The 25,275-nt window shown below is 45.5% G+C and overlaps 1 protein-coding gene across 1 annotated transcript; it reads right to left on the reverse strand.

The window, feature by feature from the left end:
* Positions 1-502: 502 nt before the first annotated feature.
* LOC144607625 (beta-1,4 N-acetylgalactosaminyltransferase 2-like) lies at positions 503-25,275 on the reverse strand. Its single transcript, XM_078424570.1, has 11 exons — positions 25,227-25,275; positions 24,762-24,962; positions 18,516-18,656; positions 15,489-15,595; positions 15,349-15,386; positions 15,037-15,217; positions 13,204-13,290; positions 12,814-13,001; positions 7,129-7,269; positions 4,632-4,854; positions 503-717 (listed from the first exon to the last, which is right to left on the reverse strand). The coding sequence occupies exons 2-11, from the start codon at positions 24,959-24,961 to the stop codon at positions 503-505; spliced, it is 1,521 nt and encodes a 506-aa protein (XP_078280696.1). The 5' UTR covers position 24,962; positions 25,227-25,275.

A 25,275-nucleotide genomic window follows, 5' to 3' on the forward strand; every position in this document is an offset into this window, starting at 1 on the left:
CTGCTTTCCTTTGGTCAATGAATCTGAGTGAGATTGCCTGATGAAATTCCAAAGATTCATGTTTCTGACATTCATGAGGGGAAAGCTACCTTCACTTTGTTTTGGAGTGAACCACGGGTTTCACTTTCTGGTTAATACTCGACAAGCTTAAATAAAAACTCCTTGCAATGGTGCCATGCTTATGTAATGGCATGTGTCATGGGGAGGGAAGACCTCGGCAGGCCACGAATGCAACCAGTGAACGGAACTAATAAAGGTTCAATGGAACTTAAATTCTAACCTTAAAAATGAAATCTAATCTGTAGCTGGAGAAAAAAAACAACTTGATGTAATCAGCTAAAAGAATCACAATCATTTTAAAAACATTTATTTTGAGACATATAAACTAATTGTAATTGTGTCCATCATTTTATTGAGTTCATTCTTATTTAGCAATAAAATTCATTAGTTCAAGCAACATTAACAGGTGCAGCACTTTAAATGTCAATTGCAATTGAGTCCCTCAGATTCTGTTCCGGGTATAACATTTAAGGCGATTTTTGAAATAGATTATATCCAAACGGGTTTGGAATTCTTTTCTGTTTAAACTCCTAAAAGTAGCATATTTCTTTTCAACATCCTTTAGGGATTTCTCTTTTACTCCTCTCACCTGATGGTTAATGTTGACATTTTTGCAAAATCCTACAAGCAAACTTCCAATGCCGTCAATGAAAAATTCTAGGAATGATATGAAAAATATTTTTGTTGATCAATGTTACTATAGAAAAACTGACTTTGAATACAATTCCTTTTCATAGTCTACTTTATTCCAAACTATAGCTCTAGAATATCTAATACATGCTTAAGGTTACTGGTTGTTGATCTTACACAAGACTGTTCTTCAGTAATACAGAATGCCACAATGTGCTCTGCATTTTTTTTTCACCTCAGCTACATAAACTGATTTTTATAACCTCCATTTTGGAGATGGACTAATCAATATTTGTGTTTGCCATGTTTTGGTGATTGTGCTTTCTCTTGATTGATTCAAATAGTATTTACAATCCGATTCTGCATAAAACCTCTGGATAATGATGTGTGATTCTTACCGTACTCTTATTGATAGCAAATAAATGTGATGTGTTCATTAAAATTAGACCATATAACTAACACTAAATATTTCTGACTGCTGGATGCAACTTCATTGATTAAAACCAGTGCTTTTATATTGTGGAGGTGCGTCCAATACGGTGTAGTGACACTTCTAAAAATTCAAATGTCATTATCTTACTTTCTGATCATGAGACCCATATGTCTATTAAAGGTGCATACCGACACTTTGTCTCAAAAAAAAGCACTGCTTAAAACTCATAAATGAGGGCTTTGTTAAGGTTAAAGCAGTACCAGGAATCATTCCATAAGCTGACCTGGAAAACACGATGAATAACAACATGGAAGTGTACTTTGCATAAAATCTTCTGAAGTTCAATCAAGGTGTTGCTGGAGGAGGTGGGAAGTGGGAAAGAAGACTTCGTGTACACTGTGATCCAATGGGAGGAGATTGCCTTGGTGGTTAACTTCAGGAAACAAGGACCTAAATGTAATGCTACCAAAAGGTCAATGACCACATCTGAAGACAAGGTCTGTGAATGAATCTTCAAATATTGTATTTTAATAATTGCGTCACTTGTAATAATTCCTGCCAATGAAGGTCTGTAGCTGAGGTTTGTATGTTCTATGCAGCTTTACACAGCCAGTCATGCCTTCCTATCGGCTATTTAACCATTCCTACAATATTATACATTGCAACCTTTCCATTGGACATTTGGCGAGACCCTATCACAAAACATTTCTGTAAGCGTTTCGCCAATGGCTAAAGCCCATCCCACTTTGCCTGCTATCAAAGCGGGCATTCAGAAACTACTGATTGAGACCTGTGAAATTACAGGGTGAGGCCCAGTGCAAATTGGAGGAACAGCACCTCATATTTTGCTCGGGCAGCTTTCACCCCAGCGGAATGAATATTGACTTCTCTACTTCAAGTAACCCTTGCTTTCCCTCTCTTTCCATCCCTCCGCCTTCCCAGTTCTCCGGCCAGTCTGACTGTCCCCATGATTACATTTTATCTCTGTCTGCTTCGTTGTCACCTCTTAGCTAACAATAATCTATTCTACATTTTCCTTGATCTACATCCTTGTTTTTTTTCTCAATTTCACACCTTACTCTTCCTTATCTCTGTGTCTCCCTCTCCCCTGACTCTCAGTCTGAAGAAGGGTCTCGACCCAAAACATCACCTGTTCCTTTTCTCCAGAGATGCTGTCTGACCCGCTGAGTTACTCCAGCATTTTCTGTCTATCCACTGATTATAGTCGTTGATTTTTGAGGTGCCAATGACAAGAGCTTAATCACATCAGAGAGTAACTCTTTAGGATTTATAAAAATAAGACGGTTCCCTTTTAAGCACCTGGTAGATCTCAATAACAATTGTGCTGTAGCATACTACTAACCTTTTTTTTCAACCTGTGGTATATTGAGTAAGATAAATGAGTCCCATCATTTGGATAGCAGTAACGGGATCATTCCGAGTCAGCATGGATTTATGAAGGGGAAATCATGCTTGACAAATCTACTGGAATTTTTTGAGGATGTAACTAGGAAAATTGACAGGGGAGAGTCAGTGGATGTGGTGTACCTCAACTTTCAGAAAGCCTTCGACAAAGTCCCACATAGGAGATTAGTGGGCAAAATTAGGGCACATGGTATTGGGGGTAGGGTACTGACATGGATAGAAAATTGGTTGACAGACAGAAAGCAAAGAGTGGGGATAAATGGGGCCCTTTCGGAATGGCAGGCAGTGACCAGTGGGGTACCGCAAGGTTCGGTGCTGGGACCCCAGCTATTTACAATATACATTAATGACTTAGACGAAGGGATTAAAAGGACCATTAGCAAATTTGCAGATGATACTAAGCTGGGGGGTAGTGTGAATTGTGAGGAAGATGCAATAAGGCTGCAGGGTGACTTGGACAGGTTGTGTGAGTGGGCGGATACATGGCAGATGCAATTTAATGTGGATAAGTGTGAGGTTATTCACTTTGGAAGTAAGAATAGAAAGGCAGATTATTATCTGAATGGTGTCAAGTTAGGAGGAGGGGGAGTTCAACGAGATCTGGGTGTCCTAGTGCATCAGTCAATGAAAGGAAGCATGCAGGTACAGCAGGCAGTGAAGAAAGCCAATGGAATGTTGGCCTTCATAACAAGAGGAGTTGAGTATAGGAGCAAAGAGGTCCTTCTACAGTTGTACCGGGCCCTGGTGAGACCGCACCTGGAGTACTGTGTGCAGTTTTGGTCTCCAAATTTGAGGAAGGATATTCTTGCTATGGAGGGCGTGCAGCGTAGGTTCACTAGGTTAATTCCCGGAATGGCGGGACTGTCGTATGTTGAAAGGCTGGAGCGATTGGGCTTGTATACACTGGAATTTAGAAGGATGAGGGGGGGATCTTATTGAAACATATAAGATAATTAGGGGATTGGACACATTAGAGGCAGGAAACATGTTCCCAATGTTGGGGGAGTCCAGAACAAGGGGCCACAGTTTAAGAATAAGGGGTAGGCCATTTAGAACGGAGATGAGGAAGAACTTTTTCAGTCAGAGAGTGGTGAAGGTGTGGAATTCTCTGCCTCAGAAGGCAGTGGAGGCCATTTCGTTGGATGCTTTCAAGAGAGAGCTGGATAGAGCTCTTAAGGATAGCGGAGTGAGGGGGTATGGGGAGAAGGCAGGAACGGGGTACTGATTGAGAGTGATCAGCCATGATCGCATTGAATGGCGGTGCTGGCTCGAAAGGCTGAATGGCCTACTCCTGCACCTATTGTCTATTGTCTATCAACTGACCGATGGAAGGCCTTGTCAGAAATCAGTAAAAATAAAGGTTCAAAATTTGAAACAAACCCACTTTAAAAAGTTGTCTTCTTTTGTTCAATTGTAAAATATATCAATTATTTTTATAGCAAAAGACTACTGAAAACAAAATGAGTAATTAAAATACAAAATTATTTTTTTAATGGCCTGCCGGCAAGCCGTCAGGTCGCTGTCAGAGGCTGCTGAGCGAAGCAGCAACTGGCTGTGGCTGAAGAGGAAGGACTCCAACTGGGCTGCAAAATGACCAGCAAGAGGGGTAAAAACGGAGGGGAGCGTACCTGGGACGCCAGGTGTCGCTGTTGAGCCCTCTGGAGGTGTCGTGGGCCTATCACGAAACACCAAAGAAGGAGGGTGCCCACCTGATGACCCCAATGAAGTCTTTACCCCTACCCCCCACTCAAGAGATCAAGAAGGTGCCAATTATAGAAGGGATTGTAATATCAAGTCCTATAAGCTAAAAAAAAATGCTAATGGTCAAGATTGAACCCGGGGCTCTGGCAATGTGAGACGGCAGCTCTACAAACTACACCAGTGTGCTGTCCTTGTCTGGTGAAAAGTCAGTAGTTCTGTGGGGATCAGGTCAAATTAAATGAAATATGTCTGCCACTTCATTCACCAATCTTCTTGAAAAACTGAATAATTTTAAATAACTATCCATGCAGATAAATAAACAATTAAAACCTGGCTAGTCCAGTCAGAATTACCAGTGTGAACATACAGTGATATAAATTACCTGTATGAGCTACTCTTGCCATACGAGGATCAAAACCAACACCCCATACTTTTTCTGTCTTGGCAAGGAAAAAGTTCACCACAATGCTGGTAACCTCACAGCTTGGAAATCCATCCAGTGGGTGAAAACCACCTCTCTGGGTAATCACACAGTCCCCCTCATCATCTCCTTCTTCGTACCAAAGCTTGAACGTGAACTGATGCCCTTGCACAGAGGCACCAACCTGTGGGAAATAAGATTTATTATTGGCTGATATGGTGGACTTAAATGTATAAAAAATATTGTAGCCTGGATATTTGTGATTGTGTTGGTGTTTGTGTTGTTATTTGTGAGCGGAGCACCAAGGCACATTCCTTGTATATGCACATACTTGGTCAATAAACCTATTCATTCATTCATGTAACAGTGTGTAATTTGATAATTAGTGAAGTTGCTTATCCAATTTAAATAAATCAACATTTCCCTTAAAATATCACATACAATAGTTTACCAAAAATGATTTAGAGCATCATATGATGGTCGCTCCAGTAAAATAAATGTAAATAGTAAAATAAAATCTTGCACTAATATAGTTATGTATGGGGTTTGATGAGATAGAACCTGAAATGTTGCCTACAGGTCTGATCCTTATACATAAAGGCATGTGTACAATACAACCAGTGCAAAAGTGGTTCATCCTATTGATTTCTGGGATGTCGCAGTTGCCATTGAGAGATTAAACACGTTAGAGACAATCGACAAAAGGTGCACGAGTTGGCCATTCGGCCCTTCGAGCCAGCACCGAGCCTTGCTGTACCCCACTAGTCACTGTCTGCCATTCTAAAAGGGACCCGTTAATCCCTACTCTTTGTTTCCTGTCTGCCAACCTATTTTCTGTCCATGACAGCACCCTTCCCCCAAAACCAGGTGCTCTAATCTTGCCCACTAATCTCCTATGTGGGACCTTATCAAAGACTTTCTGAAAGTCCAGGTACACTACATCCTTTGGCTCTCACTTGTCCATTTTCCTAGTTACATCCTCAAAAAATTCCAGAAGATGAGTCAAGCATGATTTCTCCTTCGTAAATCTTGCTTGACTCGGGACGATCCTGTTACTGCTATCCAAATGTTCCGCAATTTCTTCTTTTATAATTGATTCCAGCATCTTCCCCACCACTGATGTCAGGCTAACTGGTCTGTAATTTCCCGTTTTCTCTCTCCCTCCTTTCTTAAAAAGAAAATTTTAAAGTTCTTAAAATTAGCTACCCTCCAATCCACAGGAACTGATCCTGAATCTATAGAACATTGGAAAATGATCACCAATGCGTCCATGATTTCTAGAGGCACTTCCTTAAGTACCCTGGGAGGCAGACCATCAGGCCTTGGGGATTTATCAGCCTTCAGTCCCATCAGTCTACCCAACACCATTTCCTGCCTAATGTGAATTTCCTTCAGTTCATCCGTCACCCTAGGATCTCTGTCCACTAGTACATTGGGGAGATTGATGGTGTCTTCCTTAGTGAAGACAGATCCAAAGTACCTGTTCAACTCGTCTGCCATTTCCTTGTTCCCCATAATAAATTCACCTGCTTCTGTCTTCAAGGGACCCATATTTGTCTTAAGCATTTTTTTCCGCTTCACATACCTAAAGAGGCTTTTACTATCCTCCTTTATATTCTTGGCTAGCTTACCTTCGTACCTCATCTTTTCTCCCCGTATTGCCGTTTTAGTTATTTTATGTTGCTCTTTAAAAGAGTCCCAATCCTCTGGCTTCCCGTTCATCTTTGCTATATTTTACGGTTGCCTCTTACTCCCCTTAGAATCTTTCTTCCTCTTTGGAATGAACTGATCCTGCACCTTCTGTAATAATCCCAGAAATACCTGACATTGTTGTTCCACCGTCTTCCCTGCTAGGGTATCTTTCCAGTCAACTCTGGCCAGCTCCTCTCTCATGCCTCCATAGTCCCCCTTGCTCAACCGCAATACTGACACTTCCGATTTTCCCTTCTCCCTCTCACATTGTAGATTAAAACTTATCATATTATGATCACTACCTTCTAATGGCTCTTTGACCACGAGTTCCCTTATCAAATCCAGTTCATTACACAACACTAAATCCAGAATTACCTTCTCCCTGGTAGGTTCCAGTGCAAGCTGCTCTAAGAACCCAGGGGAGAGGCAGTGGTGATCGGCTCTCCCTCAGATGTGGGAAACAATGATTCCTCGTTCCTCAACGTTGAGATTGATGTATATGGAGAATCTGTGATTTGTGAAATGATCGTTTTACGTTTTCCCCCTTCGATAGCGGCGAACAAACTGGCTCCGTGACTGCCGACAGTGGCCCGAATGCATTGAACCACATCACCCCACACAACCACCCCCCCCCCCCCACGGAGAGGGGATCGTGGCGCAGTCTACCTAAAATGTGAGATAGAATAATGAGATAGAATAATGTCTAGATGCCCTTGTAGTGTGTTTGACTTGTATTAACCATCTGTTGGAAAAAGCGGCCCCTTACCAGATCCAAGTTTGTCTTTTCCAATACTTCCACCAGTTTTTCCAGTTTTGTTTCTTTTGTAAATTCAAAATCATCATCCACCCAAAGAAGGTACTTAGTTGTAACCTGGGATACTGCTAAATTTCTGCCAGCAAACCATCCCTGTGCATCAGAATGGAGGAAAAAACAGATAACTAAATGTTCATAATTATATTTCTCTGACTAATTTTATTATTAAGCAAATAGGAGCATTCTACTTGAAATCATATTAATGATTTTGTTGATCAGTAATTATAGTGTTAAATTCTTTTTTATTACCTTTGATTGTTTTCTGCTTATGTATTTATCCTTTGTTTTTGTTAAAATTATCAAAGTATATTTTGACATTTCTGAAAGACTTATCCCCCAATTGTTCTTATATGTAACAAAAATGTAACAGAAACTAAGCTGAAAAGGACTATTTAAACTGTGATTGGGAAGGGAAGTAATTTTATTATCAAAATTCATATTAATATCAAGAATATTGTACAAAAGAACCCCTTGATAAAATGTTAGTACTATTGTTGGCCAAAGTAAACTAGAAATAATTATATGGGCCAGAATATATAGAAACATAGAAAAATAGGTGCAGGAGTAGGCCATTCGGCCCTCAGAGCCAACAACCATCCTTTTCCTAATCTGACATCATTCAGATAATAATCTGCCTGTTCTTGTCATCAAAGTGGATAACCTCACATTTATCCACATTATACTGCAACTGCCATGCATCTCCCCGCTCACCCAACCTATTCAAGTCACCTTGCAGCTTCATAGCATCCTCCTCGCAGCTCACACTGCCACCCAGCTTTGTGTCATCCGCAAACTTGGAGACGTCACATTTAATTTCCTCATCTAAATCATTCATATTTCTTCTTAGGCCCCCTCGGTCATAGCTGACCATTGGTGATGCATCCTAGTTGGCTGCTTGCTCCACACCTCGGCTAGAGCAGCGTCGCTTGTGATTGAAGAGACCAATGCAGCAATGACAGTCTCTGTCGCAAAGGTTACATTTGTGTGTGGTCTCTGGTCTGTTGACGTTGCTGCGCTCCTTTCTGCGTGCCCGCTTTTCTGCCACTGCGTTCATCAGTTTCTCTTCCCCCGTTTTGAGATGTTGGTTCAGGGTACCTATCCACCTCGTATGGTCAGCTGCAAGGCTCTCCCAGGACTCCACATCGATGTCGAGCACCTTCAAATCTGTCTTGCAGACATCCTTGTAACGTAGCTGGGGGCGGCCGATGGTTCTCCTCCCAGATGTTAGCTCTCCATAGAGGATGTCTTTTGGAATATGGCCATCCTCCATGCGGTGTACATGGCCCAGCCACCGCAGCCTACACTGAGTAGAGTGTACATACTGGGAAGGCCAGCGCCAGACAGAATCTTGGCGTTGGACACTCTGTCTTGCCAGGATATACCCAGGATATGGCGGATGCTTCTAAGGTGGAAGGTGTTGAGTCTTCTCTCCAGTCTTTCATATGTAGTCCATGTCTCACTGCCGTACAGCAGCGTGCTGTTGACACAGGCGTTGCAGACTGCTACCTTTGTCTTCACTGTCAGCTTTGGTTTGGTCCACACTCGAGTTGTGTGGAGAGCGAGAGTTGTAGCTGCCTTCCCGATCCTCTGTTCAACCTCTGTGTCCAAGGAGAGGTTGTCAGTGATGGTGGAGCCGAGGTACGTGAACTGATGGACGGCATCGAGTTCGTAGTCGTCGATGGTGATGACAGGCGGTGCCTCTGTATCCTGTCCCAGGAAGTTCGTCTTCTTCAGGCTGATGGTCAGCCCAAAGTCCTTGCAAGCCCGATAGAAGCGGTCCATCAATGTCTGTAGTTCCTGCTGGGTGTGGGACACAGCTGCTGTGTCATCGGCGAACAACATGTCTCTGATGAAAGCTTCACGTACTTTTGTCTTGGCTGTGAGGCGGGTGAGGTTGAAGAGCCTGCCATCTGATCTAGTACGCAGTTAGATCCCCTCTGTTGCGGTGCCGAAGGCATGTTTCAGGAGCAGAGTGAAGAAAATCCCAAAGAGTGTGGGAGCGAGGACGCAGCCTTGTTTGACGCCACTGCGGATGTCGAAGGGCTCCGAGAAACTGTCATTGACCTGCACTGTCCCCTTCGTGTTGATGTGGAAGGATTCTATCATGCTCTGCAGTTTTGGTGGGCAGTCGATCTTTGGGAGAGCCTTGAATAGGACATCTCTGCTGACAAAGTCAAACACCTTGGTGAGGTCAATGAAAGCAATATACAGGGGCATCCGCTGTTCTCTGCACTTCTCCTGGAGCTGGCGAAGGGAGAAGACCATGTCTACTGTTGACCTTCCAGCTTGGAAACCGCACTGTGACTCTGGGTAGACACATTCTGCCAGCTTCTTCTGCAGGCGGATCAAGATGACCCGAGCAAAGACCTTGCCGACGATGTTGAGGAGGGAGATGCCTCTGTAGTTGTTGCAGTCACTTCTCTCGCCCTTGTACTTGTAGAGGGTAATGATCGTGGCATCCCTCATGTCCTGCGGTACAGCTCCTTCTTGCCAGCACTGGCAGAGGACTTCATGCAAAGGAAGCAGTAACGTAGTCTTGCAGTGCTTGATCAGGTCAGGGGGAACCCCGTCGCTGCCTGGGTCCTTGCCTGAGGCCAGGCTGTCAATGGCCTTGCTGAGCTCTTCTACCGTCGGCTCTCCATCTAACTCATCCATGGTCGGCAGGCACTCGATGGCGTTAAGGGCTGAGGGGGACACAGTAGAGGTCAGAGTAGTGTTCCACCCATCTCCCCATCTGTTGGCATTTGTCTGTGATTACTTCCCCAGTGGAGGATTTGAGGGGGGCTGTCTTGCTCTGGACTGGTCCTAGTGCCTTCTTAATGCCATCGTACATTCCCCTGATGTTCCCCGTTATGGCGGCCATCTGGATGTCCTCACTAACCTTTGTCCAGTATTCATTGGCGCAACGCCTGGCAGTCTGCTGAGCCCTGTTCCTGGCAGCCCTAAGGATCTGCGGTTCTTCTCGTTGGCTGACCGCTTGTACTCGGCTAGGGTGGCGCGCTTGGCTTCGATGACGGGAGTCATCTCGGTCGACTTGGCCTCAAACCAGTCGTGTGTCTTTGAGATCTTCTTCCCAAAGCCAGCCAAGGCTGTGTGGTGCATGGAGTCCCGCAGAGTTTCCCACTTCTCTGTTGCAGAGTCTCCAGGACACGAGGTGCCAGGTTCTCTCTCAAAAGCCTCTGCAAACTGTTGCATGAGGTCTGGATGGGGCATCTTGCTGACATCGATGCGGGGTTTCCCCTGCTTCTTGGTATGGTAGAACATCTTTGGTTGCAGATTGATCTTGCAACACACCAAGGACTGGTCTGTGTCGCAGTCCGCACTGTGGTAGGAGCGTGTGTGGAGAACGTTCTGGAGGGCGGCACGTCTGACTAGGATCAGATCCAGTTGATGCCAATGCTTTGAGCGTGGATGCCTCCGGGATACCTTGTGCTGGGGCTTTGTCTGGAGGTACGAGTTGGCAATGCACAGGTCATGGTAAGTGCACAGCTCAAGCAGTCGCTGACCGTTCTCATTCATTTTGCCCACACCAAACTGCACAAGGCAGGAAGACCACGATTCGTGGTCTGCGCCCACTCTGGCGTTGAAGTCGCCCAAGGGAACAAGTCCTTCCTTGCTGGGGATGCTGCTGATGATGGATGCGAGATTCTCGTAGAACTCGTCCTTTGTGTCTGATGTGGAGGACAGTGTCGGGGCATACACGCTGACAAGGGTCAGGAGTTGCACTGAGCCATTTCTGCCTGGTTCCACCGTGTTCAGCAGGCTGTTCCTTACTGCGATGCCTACTCCGTGCTCTCTGGGCTCGTCCGAGTCCTTCCCCTGCCAGTATAACGTGTAGTCCTTCTCCTTCAATGTGCCAGAGTCTGCCAGCCTTGTTTCCTAAAGAGTGGCTATGTCTACATTGAGTCTCTTGAGCTCGTTGTTTATGACAGCTGTTTTCCTGGAATCGCTGATGTCCTTTGGGTTTCCAGAGAGGCCGGATATTCCAAGTTCCCAGTTTAAGAGCTGGTCTCTTTTGATGTGTTGTTTTGCAGGTGCGATGGTTGCGATCTGCTGTTTGGAAGGTCCCTAATCCCCGTGCACCCAGTGAGGATAGCAGACCATGGCAGGACAGCACCTTATTGGCTGGGGGCTGCCCAGCTTCAGGCGGGCGGCAGCTGTCCAGTGAGATCCTTCGGGAGCAACCCCTGGCGCCTCGCGTTACGCCAATCTAGCGATGACATAACCGGTAACTGTTGCTCCCCATGTTGTGTCAACGCCACAGGCGAAGCTGGAGTGTCCTCTCCAGGTTGTAGGTGTAGGTTTGCAGTGATGTGTGGTCGGATGCAAGCCTGGGCGATGTCATTTGAAGGACAGGCTGTTGCCCATGCAGCACGTCCCCCCTCTCCACGTCGCTGATTGATCGAAAGGAACAGCAGAGCCGTTACAGTTTAGCACCAGCGCCGGCGCAGGAGCTGCCAGAACGAGGTTGTAGACAACGACGAACTGCCTTAGGGACTCCGACTCTGGATTTTCTTGAGGTTTGCTCCTGGAGCCTTTTCCATGACTCGATATGGCCACAAGGCAGTGGAGGTTTTAGATCAGAGTTTTCCCTCTCTTAGATGGACTGCCTTCCCAGGCTGATGAGCCTCGTCTGCCCGAGACTCGTGGGGGCGGGAGTGTCTACCTTCCCGTGCAGGTCTATGAAACCTGCCCACTGCCCAGATCGTTCATATATATTGTAAATAACCCGGGTCCCAGCACAGAGCCTAGCGGCACCCCACTAGTCACTGCCAGTCATTCTGAAAAGGACCTGTTAGTTCCTTCTCTGCTTCCTTTCTGCCAACCAGTTCTCTATCCATGTCAATACCCTACCCCAATACCATGTGCTCTAAATTTGCACTCTAACTTGTGTGGGACCTTGTCAAAGGCTTTTTGAAAGTCCAGATACACCACATCCACTGGCTCTCCTTTATCCATTCTTCTTGTTGCATCCACAAAAAATTCCAGAAGATTAGTCAAGCTTGATTTCCCTTTCATAAATCCATGCTGACTTTGACAGATCCTGTCGGAAAATTCAGTCTGAAGAAGGATCTCGATCGGAAACATCACCGATGGAAGGCCAACTGGCCTATCATCCCCTGTTTTCTCTCTCCCTCCTTTCTTAAAAAGTGGGGTTACATTAGCTACCGTCCAGTCTACAGGAACTGATCCAGTCCATAGAAAATTGGAAAATGATCACCAATGCATCCACGATATCTAGGGCCACCTCCTTGAGTACTCTGGGATGCAAACCATCAGGCCCTGGGGATTTATCTGCCTTCAGTCCCAACAGTTTACCTAACAGCATTTCCTGACTCATGTGGATTCCCTTCAGTTCCTCCCTCCCACTCGATCTTTGGTCCCCGAGTATTTCTGGGTGTTTGGTCATGTCTTCCTTAGTGAAGACAAAACCAAAGTGCCCATTTAACTGTTCTGCCATTTCCTTGTTTCCCTTTATAAATTCACCTGTCTCTGATTGTAAGGGACCTACATTTGTTACTGCTGAGTTACTCCAGCATTTTGTGAATAAATACATTTGTCTTCACTTTTATATGAAAATAACTTTGAGTTAACTTTTCAGTATTTTAAATAGAAAAGAAAAAGGTATTACTATACTTTTGCAAATGGCATTATGTATTGCTGGATGTGTGGTCCTTCAATTTTTTCAGGAGTTTCACTATCATCTGCAATGATTATCGTAATGTTTGGGTAAAATGTTCGAATACTACTTATTAACTTCCGAAGCTTATGATATCTCAAGAATGTCTTCGTCACTATTGTCACCAAGGAGTTGATGCTATTATCTGGAATAAGGATTAAAAAAAATGAAATTAATTGCAGCAATAAATTCCATTCTATAAATTGATTCATTTCTGCCTTCAAATTTATTGCAAGTCTGTTTTATCTAATGTTAACACAAATTAAGTCTTGCCTTAACAATAAGTTAATCTCTACTGATTTATGTAATCTAAATTCTTCATTAAAAAAATCTTCATAAAATGTTACCTGGTCCAGGGTCAAATAGCCTAGTCATTGGGGGCACTCTGATGAGGATTGCAAAATCAGCAATATACTCTTCAAACTGAAAAGACACTTTTACAAAAACGGTAATTTTTAATAATTATAGGCAATGGGTTAAACATACTTGCACAACAAATTTACTAAAGATAAAAACTGTTGATTGCTTAAAAAACCAAAGCAAAGAGCATTCATTTAATGGTATGATGACAGTCATGAAAATATTTATGTTGAATAAACCTTAATGAATCAGAGTAAATTTATTGAAAAACTAGACCAAGAGGCCCAAACCTCTCCTGCATTGGTGCAGCACCCTCCCCCCCTCCCCTCCCCCCGCCCCTCCTCCTTCCCCTCCCCTCCCCTCTCCCATCTCCCAATCTGATAATTGAAGGACAATTTTTTTTAGTAGTCATTGACCTTCTGAGGGCATTTGCGCAGTGAATCGCTATCCCAACATTGAAACAGCCCTGTGCCCACTACAAGAAACTTGTGACAGTTGTGAACCAGAAGATTACATTCTGTTCCCCAATCACTAAGATGAAAGAATAGCCACAGAGATGCACACATTCTAAACAGGAGACATTGTGCATCTCAATGCCCATTCTTTAATCTTAGTGATTGGAGAACAACGTGTGTTTATCCAATTTACCACAAAATCAGGTACAGAAAGGAAAATATAAGGAAGGATAAGATTTAGAAATAAAACAGGAGACCTGATACATACGTTCTGCATTAATGTTAGAGATGCAGATGGTGCAATCTCTAGCAAATCACAAAGTGCGTTGGAGCAACTCAGCAGATCAGGCAGCATCTGTGGCGGGAATGAACAGACAACGTTTCAGGTTGGGGCCTTTCTTCAGACTGATGACAAGCAACCTTTAGGCTTGGGTCACTTCTTCTGTCTGAGGAAGAGTCCAGACTCGAAGCATCTCCTGTCCATTCCCTTTCCAGACACTCCATTCCCCGCTGAGTTCCTCCAGCACTTTGTGTTTTGCTGTATGTTTACCTCACCGTTTGTCTTTGCAATAGGAGAAAAATATAGTAAAATATGTCGTTAAGAGATGATTCAATAAACTCGGTACAAACATCTTAGAATCGTATAATGAACCTAAATTAATCCTCCATTATGTTTTCAGTAGTCTTTTGCTATAGAAAGCACAGTGTAGCTGGAAGAGCTAGAGCCCGGGTTTGAGTATGGATGCTGTCCGTGTGGAGTTTGCACTTTCACTTTGTGACTGCTTGTATTTCCTCCAGGTGCTCCGTTTCCCTTCCACATCCCAAAGATGTGTGGATTTGTAGTTTGATTGTCTGCTGCAAGTTGCCCCTAGTGCGTAGTGGATGTGAAAGTGGGACTACATAAATGTAATATGAACGGGTATCGATGGTTGATGTGGATTCAATGGGCCGAAGGGCCTGTTTCCATGCTGTATTCCAAAATCAATTGATCAATGGTGCTATCATTGTAAATGGGGGATTGTGACCTCATGTGAGGAGTCAAATATCGATATTTAATTTCAATAATTATATAACATTTTAAATAAACACGTGTTGCAGACATCCTCGGCGGGAAGAATGGAGCTGATTGTGTTAGTTTTCACTCGATCAATCCTTTTACGTATAGGTTTCTCTTCACGTTGTATTTTTTCTGAGGAAATTACCCAGGTTTTATTAGAAGTTGCTGTGATTTCTTCATTCATTTATGAAATTGGTTACTTTTTAAGTGAGCAAATTGATTTTGTTTGTAGTGAGTCTTGCATCCTGCTTCATCTTACCTCAACCCTGACCGACAATGGAAATGTCAATGTTAAGTACTGTGCTTACCTAAATCAGTAGAGTCAATTTGGTACTTTCTGCTTGTATAAGTTACATGTTTGAGGATACTGTTGACGATTGCCAAACTTGGACTTGTTATTGTCAATTCGTTTTCACCTAATCCATTTACGACACCATCAGAAGTTTCAACAATTGTATTAAATACTCCTTGAGTCGCTGTTAGTTTGACCTTGGTACAAAAAGCAAATAATTAATTACCATTCAAATGTGGTCCATTATACAAAGTATTTTGGACAATTTCCCAGAAACAAATGAATGATTTCTTTGTACCAGTATTGGATGCATTAAGGTTATACGTACTTTATATATTTTTCTCTCAACACCATGCACGGCTAGGCCTAAGTGTTCAAAATGTAAAAGATTTCAGTTTTCATGTCAAGTGGAAAAATTAACTTGTAATAATTCATCTGTTTATTGAGAAACAAAACCAATGTACAAACCTGGGATGAGAATAGAGTAGAGTGGTTTTACTTCAACTCCATGAGTAGGGTAGCTCAGAGGAGAATTAGGTTGCGCAATGATAATTTTCTTTGCAGGCGATTCATTTCTGTATAGAAATCGGCATTACACTAAGAACAATGCAACTTTGAAAATACTCCTTTGCTTTTGTCAAAATCATTATCATGGATCACAAGTCTGCTGCAAATCTACATGCAGTCACATTAAGATTATAAATGTTCATAAGTTCATAGATGATAGGAGCAAAATTAGGCCATCAAGTCTTCTCCACCATTCAATCATGGGTGATCTATCTTTCCCTCTTAGCCCCATTCTCTGGCCTTCTCCCCATAACCCCGGACACCCGTACTAATCAAGATCTATTAATCTCTGCCTTAAAAATATCCGTTGACTTGACTTCCACAGACTTCAGTGGCAATGAATTCCAAAGATTCACCACCCTGTGACTAAAGAAATTCCTCCTCATCTCCTTCCTGTAACTGCTGAAATGGTACCAAAAAAATGGGTGGGGAATAAATATTTAATCTTAATATAGAAAAATAAATGTTCTAACTATCAACCTCTTAATTAGTGTCCTTACTCTTTTTCTTAATAGGAGTCATCCATTAAGGGCATAAGCAATGGAATAACCATGAATATGGTGCAGGTGAAACTACGAACAGTTCCCCAGGGTATTCTGGTTTCCTTTCATTCCCCCAATGCTGTGCAGGTCAGTGGACTAATTGGCCATTGTAAATTGCCATACACCTGAGCGGTTGGTCGGAGAAACAAGGGAGAGCTGATAGGCATGCACGGGAGAATGGTTTACAAGGAAATACATGGAAGAATGGAACCGATTAGATGGAAATGAAGGGCTGAATGGCCTCCATCTATGCCATGTGAAATATGGAAATACAGGTATGGATGTGATAGTACTTTATTTTGCTAAGCTTCTGTCCAATGGTGCAAACAAAAATATATCCAACGTTTAATAGCACCAGATATGTTACACTATTTAGCCACATAAAGAGAGGGCTAGCATAAGGATCAAATTCCCTAATATTGGAAAGAGTGCAAAGAAGATTTATGAGGCTGTTGCCAGGACTCAAGGGCCTGAGCTATAGAGTCTGAGCAGGCTAGCATTGCAGCCTTGGAATGCAGGAGGATGTGATGTGATATTGTAGAGGTATACAAAATCATGAGAAGAATAGATTGGGTAGATGCACAGAGTCTACTGCCCAGAGTAGGGGAATCAAGAACCAGAGGACATAGGTTTAAAGTGAGGAGGGAAAGATTTAATAGGAGCCTGAGGGGCATGTTTTTCACACAAAGGGCGGTGAGTGTATGGAACGAGCTGTTGGAGGAGGTAGTTGAGGCAGGTACTATTGCAATGTTTAAGAAACTGCAGTTGATGCAAACTGCAAAACTCTAGTCTGAACCAAGAGGCACAGGGTGTTGCAGAAGCTGGACAGGCAACTTTTTGGGTCGGGACCCTTCTTCAGATTGAAGCAAAAGTGGCTGTGGTAGCAAGTCTGGGTCAGAAAATGGAATATCAGCAGGAATCACAGAGGGGGAGCAGCTAGAGTGGGTCTCAAAGAACTGTTAGAGAGAGGAGTACCTCTTCAAAGTATCCATACTTTGAGGGGAATTTGCAATGGAGCAGTAAACTTCAGGAAGTGAAGTGGTATACATAGACAGCACTGAAGTAGAGATGGTTGAAAGCTTCACGTTCCTCTGAGTAAATATCACCAGTAATTTGTCTGAGACTACCCATATCGAAGTAATGGCCAAGAAAGCACACCAATACCTTTACAATGGTAGAAGTAAGCTCTCATTCAGCAGTTTACTTTCCAAATGGTTAAAAGAATAAGAATGATGAAGTATAGTTAATAATGACTCAGACTGACGTATACAGAGAAAGATGCTGGTAGCAACAAGGAGATAAATGATTGAATAAGTTGTTCGGGTGATGGCTGAGGATTCACAAGCATGAAACAGGCCCTATGGATCACTGAGTTCACACTGAGCATTAAACACCCGCTCATCCTTATCATATTTATTTTCCCCACATTCTCATTGCTTCGCACAAATTCGACCCCACTTAAATGGCAATTTAGAGTGGCCATTTAAGCAACCAATATGCACACCTTTGGGATGCGAGAGGAAAGAGGAAAGCCACGTGATCATAGTGAAAATGAGCAAACTCAACACACAATCACTAAATTACCATCCCTTCAGTCCCCTAACGCCAAAGGCCCGTTTATTTATCCACTTCTCCACTCACCACAATGCCACTGCTCTCTGTTCCACTGATATGAGATTGAAAGGCTAGGCAAAGTATCGTGTATCTTGCACTTTTACGGATGTGGCCTTGGAGAGAAAATAAGCCAACATCTGGTATCTCAGATTAGTTTAAGTCAGAGTTTGGAGATATAGCATGGAACAGGCCCTTTGGTACACTGAGTGCATGTGGACCAGCATTCTATGGTATTCAACTTTCTCATCCACTCCTTACACACTAGGAGCACTCTTTGTTTTACAGAGGCCAATTAACCCACAAATCCATATGTCTTTGGGATGTGGAAAGAAACCGGAGCATGCAGAGGAAACCTATGCGGTCACAGGGAACATGCCAACTCCACACAGACCACACAGCACTCAAAGAAAAATAGAAGGTTTGAGGCAGTGGTTCTACCAGTTGTGTCACTGTGACGCCCATTTGTTCTTCCACAAGAAAGTATCTTTGGCAATATTTATCCCCCATTCAACAGTACCTAAAAACAGATGATCTGATCATTATTTCATTGCTGTTATTGGGAGCTTGCTGCGTTCAGATTGATTCCTACATTATAGCTCAGAGTAGACCAATGATTATACTGGAGGTAATTATTTGTCTATAAAAGTGCTTTAGAATATCTTGAGACCAAAAATGATCCAATATAAATTCATGACATTTTTGAAAAGTATACAAAACCCTGCAATACAAAGATAATACACGCTTATGTATAGTGCACCTATAATTTACTTACCGTTTTTTATATTGTTCATGTTGCAATCTTCTTCGGTTTTTGATTGCCAAATTTTGTTCCCCAATGTTAAATTTTTCAAAACTATGTGTAACCATTCCTGATTGCAAAATTCTACAGCTGCAGTAATTTCTTTCAAATGTCCTACAGAAACAAAAATTTGAAAATAGATCTACAAGTTCATTGTACTGGAAAGAACATGCATGTCATGTCCAAACATTCAAAGCCAAAGAAAGAAATTACAATATAACCACAACCTGAATACAGATCACAAAATTGAATTACTATATATGAGAAATCCAATCATTGTTCCACGTTTACAGACACAAAATGCTGTAGTCACTCAGCGGTTCAGTCAGCATGTCTGGAGAGAAGGAATGGGTAACGCCACCCATTCCTTCCCTCGAGAGATACTGCCTGTCCCTCTGAGTTATCCCAGCATTTTGTGTGTATCCTAGATTTAAACCAGCATCTGCAGTTCCTTCCTACACACTCTTCACATTTTTGGCTGACCAAAAGCCTACAAGCATTTTTCATTCTAAGTTTCCTGGATGAAATTTAATAAAGGAAATATGCCATGGGTAAAATGTTCCTGATACCAGAATTCATGGTATTTAGACTGAGATCTCTTTCTATATGCTTGGAAAAATATCCTGGTTCCAAGCACAAAGGAGATAGAATGTGGAACAGTACAACAGTACAACACAGGCCTTTTGTAACACAAAGCCTGAGCTTGGTACCAACCTTAATCCCATCAACGTGCACACGGTCTATATCCCTCCATGCTGTGCCTGAATAAATGGTTCTTAAATGCTCAGGACTCTCATCGCCCTGCGTGGCTCGGCCCTGGGACTTTACATCGCCCGGTGGGGGCTTCAAGGGGTTGGGAGCCTCGACTGCCTCGTGGCGCCACGGGAGAAGAACGAGGAGGAGATAAGACTTTGCCTTCCATCACAGTGAGGGTATGCCTAGAGCAATCACTGTGATGGCTGTTTTGTGTAAAAAATTGTATCTGTGTGTCTTGTGTTCTTTAATGTCTACTGCCGGACCCTGACGTGAGAGGACGCTGGTGTTGATTATTCGCCGCTTTTCCGTCAGGATAGTTTGTCTGTTTGTCTGTTTGTTTCTATGTTAATTGTATTTGTAAAGCGCTTTGTGCATGTGTTAAGGCGCTATATAAAATAAATATATTATTATTATTATTATTATTAAATGCTCCAGAGACAAGTCTTCCCATTGAGTCCAATCACAAGATTAGAAATTGTTTAGCCGGAGCTGAACACACTTCTCGGCATCTGCATACAATTGCATCTTGAGGTTCTTGTGCTTCGTGCACGGTGGTGGAACAATTGGTGGAAACAGGGCCGCGACATGAACACACTTTCCTTGACCCCCCGAGACAAGTAATATTGCTCCTTAAAGGCACAAAGTGCTGGAGTGACTCAGCGAATTAGGCAGCATTTCTGGAGAATATGGATAGGTGATTTTTCAGGTCAGGACTCCCTGACCCATGTTCTGCACTGCTGCTGACCTGCTGAGTTACTCTTGCACTTTATAAATCTTTTGTAAATCAGCACCTGCAGTTCCTTAGTTCAACATTGCATCTCCTCTCCTCCAGCCTTGCCTGGGGATTTCCTGGGATCTATTATGGGGAGGGGCAGGCAACCATGGAAATCTATTTAGGGGACGTAGTAGAGGTTTGTAGACTCTTGCCCGATTCCTTCCACTGAATTGTTTTCACCAACTAGGTTCTTGAATTATTGAAATATACAGCATGGAAACAGGCCCTTTGGCCCACCGAGTCCATACAGACCATCCATCACCCCTTTCCACTAGCTCTAGGTTATCGAAGGTATCCCAAAATGCTGGAGTAACTCTGCGGGTCAGGCAGCATCTCAGGAGAGAAGGAATGGGTGACGTTTCGGGTCGAGGCCAGTCTTGTACCCATGCAGAACTCACTGACCTCATACATTTCACCAGTAATTTCTATCCTGCTCTTAAATATACTTGGACCATCTCCGACATCTCCCTACCATTTCTGGATCTCACTATCTCCATCACAGGAGACAGACTAGTCACCGACATCTAATAATAAAATATAAAGGAGTCTGAAGAAGGGTCTCAACCCGAAAGTAGTCCCAACTCCGCCGCCTGACTCGAGTAGTCCGGAGCTCCCTCTTCCTCCCTGCACGCTCGGTAAGTGTCTTTCACCGCCAACGGCTCCACGGAGGGGAGTGGACGTGGGGGCCGAGTGGGTGGAGGGAAGGGTGGGGGTAGGAGGGGGGTGAGGGTGGGGGGGAGGAGAGAGTGGGGGAAAGGGGGAGGTGGGGAAAGGGTGGCGAGAGTGAGAGTAGGCGAGGAGAGAGTGGGGCGAAGGGGAGAGTGGGACAGCGGGGGTGGTTGGGGGAAAAGGGAGCGGGGAACAGTGGGGATCAGGGAAGAGTGGGGGGAGGGAAAGGGGGAGAAGGTGGGTGGGGGGAAGGAGACAGAGGGAGTGAAAGGGGGGGAGGATGAGGGAGGGGGTGAGGGGGGATGGGGAGGCTGGGGGAGGAGAATGGGGGGAAGGGGTGTGGTGGTGGCGGGAAGAGAGTGGGGGTGGGGGGAAGGGGGACAGTGGGGGTGGGGAAGCGGGGACAGTGGGTGGGGGAGGGGGACAGTGAGAATGGGGGTGGGGCGAGTGTGGATGGGAGGGTGGGGTTGAAGGTGGGGGAGGAGAGAGGTGGGGTGGAGGAGAGAGTGGGGATTGAAGAGAGTGAGAGTGATAATGCAGGTGGGGAGAGTGGGTGGAGGGTAGGGGTGGGAGGGGGATGAGGGTGTGGGGAGGCGGGGTGGGTGAGGAGGGGTGTAGGAGAGAGGGGGTGGGGGAGAGTGAGATTGGGGCTGGGGGAGAGAGAGTTGGGTTGGGGAGAGAGAATATGGGGGTGGGTGGGAGGAGAGAGTGGGCGAACGGGGGGTGGGGGGAGGAGAGAGTGGGGGAAACGGGGGGTGGGGAGAGTGAGAGTGGGGCTGAGGGAGGAGAGAATAGGGGGTGGGGGAGGGGAAAGTGGTGGAAAGAGGGGTGGTGGGGAGAGTGCGAGTGGGGGTGGGAGGGAGAGTGGGACTGGGGAGGAGGGCAGGGTGGGGTGGGGAGGAGGGACAGTGGGGGTCATGGGAGAGTGGGGGGTGGGGGGATAAGGGTGATTGAGTAGGGGGTTGAGGGTGCTACACAAATACAGGAGAGACTTTGGGTCCAGGGCTCCTCGGTCACACCCTCTCCCCTTCCCTGTACCGCCTTTAATTGCGCTCCCCCTCCCCTGGAGGAGCACGGCACCACAGTGAAGGAGAAATTTGATGGCCGCTGGCAGGACGGTGTCAGTGTCTCCCCCACCCCATTCCCCCCCTCCTCACCCACCACTCCCCTACCACCCCTCCCCTCTCCACCTCCCCCTCCTCTCGCCCCATTGAGATTCTTTTTTTTGGAACACTTTATTTTAAAGGAAAAAACACGATTTCCCCAGGTTACAATGGAAACCCTACGAGGACGGGCCCAACTTGGTCTAGTATCTATCTATCTTCTATCTATCTATCTTCTATCTATCTATTTATCTTCTATATATTACCTCCTCCACACCTCCCTCTCTGGTGTGGGGAGAGTAAGAGTGGGGCTTGGGGAGGAGAGAATGGGGGGTGTGGGTACTGGGAAAAGGGGAGGTCCCCCTCTCTCCCTCCCCCCTCAACACCTCCCCCCCAATCTCTCCTCACCCTCCTCGCCATCCCTCCCCCCTCCCTCCTCCACACCTCCCTCCCTGGTGTGGGGAGAGTAAGAGTGGGGCTGGGGGAGGAGAGAATGGGGGGTGTGGGGACGGGCCCAACGGGCCCTCTTTGCTAGTATATTACTAAAACTCTGTGTCCGTGTGTTTGTGTGTATGTGGACAGCTTATCTTTTGACGCTCGCGCAGCCAAAACGGTACACAAGCGCTACAATTTTTGCACCACCATATTCACCATTATCCTGGCCATATATTAAAACGACTTTCATTCAAAATGAAGCTACATTTTTAAAGCTAGAGACATTTTTAAGTTTAAAATTTTCATTTCTAACCCATTTCCTGAAGGGCTTCAGCGTGTGACGTCACAATGGCACCCGTGCACCTATGAGAGATCAGCTCGCACTCCCCGCCGGTGTTCAGCGTGTGACTTCACAATGCAATGCGACCCGCACGTCTTCCAACAGATCAGCTTGCTCTCCCCCCCACCCCCCACCCACCCTTCACTAATGCGCTCCCCCCCCCACCCCCCGGACCTTTCACTAATGCGCTTCCCCCGCCCCCCTGGACCTTTCACTAATGCGCTCCCCCGCCCCCCCCGGACCTTTCACTAATGCGCTCCCCCCGCGCCCACCCCCCCGGAGCACAGCCGCCCGTCCCGGCATGCCTCGCGCCTGCCACTCCGGGAGGTGTAGACCGCCGGGAGGTGTAGTCGCCTCACCCGCTCCGTGAGGGGGGCACCCACCCGACAGACGGCAATGGTTACGAGGGATGGAGTGGGTGAAGGGGATAGACTGGGGGAGGGGGGAGGGTGGGGAGGTGGAGGGGTAGGAGGGGGGGGGGAGTAGGAGGGGGGGAGAAGGAGGAGGAGGGGGGAGGTGGGGAGCGCACTCCATTCCCCCCTCAATCCCCCTTAAAACCCCCCGAACCTGTGCTGCATTAACTTAAATTGGTTTCAGGTTTTTGTAAGAGCCCCACTCCATCCACACCCACTTATCATCCCCCGCCACAACCCACCTCAACCCCCCTTATCCTCCCCTCACCCACTTCAGCCCCATTATCCCCCCCTCCCCCACCCTCCATTCACCCAATTCATCCCCCCTGAGCTCCCTTTAAAACTCCCCCAAACCGCCACTGCATTGGTCTAAAACCCTCCCCTTACTCAGCCACTCCATTCCCACCTCCCCTTAAAACTCCCACAAACCTCTCCTGCATTAACTGAAATTGTGTTTAGAATTTTTTTCAGAGCCCCGCTCACGCACTCCATTCCCCCCTCAATCCCCCTTAACTCCCCCAAACCTGTGCTGCATTAATTAAATTGGCTTCAGGCTTTTTAAAGAGCCGCACTCACCCACTCCATCCACACCCCCTCAACCCCACTTATCATCCCCCACACAACCCACCTTAACCCCCTTATCCCCCCCCTCAGCCCCCTTATCCCCTCTCCTCCATCCCCCATACGCCCAATTCATCCTCCCTGAACCACCTTTAAAACTCCCCCAAACCTCGACAGCATTGGTCTAACACCCTCCCCTTACTCAGCCACCCCATCCCCTCACACACGCACTCCATTCCCAACTCAACCCCCCCCCCCTCCCCATAAAACTCCCCCAAACCTGTGCTGCATTAACTGAAATTGTGTTTCAGGTTTTTTTTTTTTTTAAGAGCCCCACTCACCCACTCCATCCTCAACTCCTTATCATCCCCCCACAACCCACCCCCTTATCCTCTTCTCACCCACTCCATCCCCCAGCCCCATTATCACCCCCTCCCCCACCCTCCATTCACCCAATTCATCCTCCCTGAACCCCCTTTAAAACTCCCCCAAACCGCCACTGCATTGGTCTAAAACCCTCCCCTTACTCAGCCACTCCATTCCCACCTCCCCTTAAAACTCCCCCAAACCTCTCCTGCATTAACTGAAATTGTGTTTAGGATTTTTCTTCAGAGCCCCACTCACGCACTCCATTCCGCCCTCAATCCCCCTTAAAACTCCCCCAAACCTGTGCTGCATTAACTTAAATTGGTTTCAGGTTTTTTTTTGTTTTTTTTTAAAGAGACCCACTCACCCACTCCATCCTCAACTCCTTATCATCCCCCCCACAACCCACCCCCTTATCCTCTTCTCACACACTCCATCCCCCAGCCCCATTATCCCCCCTCTCTTCCACCCTCCATTCACCCAATTCATCCCCCCTGAACCCTTTTGAAACTCCCCCAAACCTCTACTGCATTGGTCTAACACTCAGCCACTCCACCCCCCCACGTTCCTGGGTGGGGGCAGGGGAGGGGCAAGTGGGGGTGGCTAGGGGGGATGGAGTGGGTTAGTAGGGGGAGGAGGGGGGGATAAGGGGGGATTGAGTGGGGGGTTGAGGGTGCTACAATACAAGCGAGGCTTTGGGTCCAGGCCTCACTCAATCATACCCTCTCCCCTTCCCTGTCCCCCTTCTATGAGGAATGGGCCGAACGGGTCCACTTGGTCTAATATGTTATAAAGGCTTACCAGTTCCCTCCATATGGAGAGAGAAATTTTAATTTTTGCCATGGTTTCAGGTTTAAGTGCATATAATCAAGGGTGGGGTTTTTTTCCTCATCCTGAAACAAAAGGCTTGACCCAATAATGTCCAGTTTCAAGATAAAAATCATGAGAAATGCTTCCAAGCTAATTAGCATGAAAATCAGGGAATAGGTCTTGTACTGCATGCTGAAAAAGAAATGTGATATAAAATTAAAACATTTTGAGAATCAAATTCAAATAAAACAATGATTTAAATAAATAAAACAATATTTAAACCTAACCATAATACTACAGTAGCAATTGATCAGAATTTGAATTCGATGGCAGCTGAGGAAGTTAAATTAAAGTAGTTCAGTGGTACGGGTGTCAGGGGTTATGGGGAGAAGGCAGTGAGAATGGGGTTAGAAGGGAGGGATTAAATGGCGGAGTAGACTTGAAGGGCCGAATTACCTAATTCTGCTCCTATCACTTGTGAACTGATGAACGTATGGCACAGTGC

This window comes from Rhinoraja longicauda, chromosome 29 (genome assembly GCF_053455715.1).
Source record: "Rhinoraja longicauda isolate Sanriku21f chromosome 29, sRhiLon1.1, whole genome shotgun sequence".
Taxonomy (NCBI): Eukaryota; Metazoa; Chordata; class Chondrichthyes; order Rajiformes; family Arhynchobatidae; genus Rhinoraja; species Rhinoraja longicauda.

What these genes read in the sequence shown, in the direction of transcription:
- LOC144607625 (XM_078424570.1), bottom strand. Translation starts at nt 24,961, where the DNA reads ATGCAGTACAAGACCTATTCCCTGATTTTCATGCTAATTAGCTTGGAA. An exon ending in AATTGACTCTACTGATTTAG is followed by an intron (nt 13,291 to 15,036) that starts GTAAGCACAGTA and finishes TTTTTGTAAAAG; the next exon opens with TGTCTTTTCAGTTTGAAGAG. An exon ending in AAAAGACAAACTTGGATCTG is followed by an intron (nt 4,855 to 7,128) that starts GTAAGGGGCCGC and finishes TATTTCCCACAG; the next exon opens with GTTGGTGCCTCTGTGCAAGG.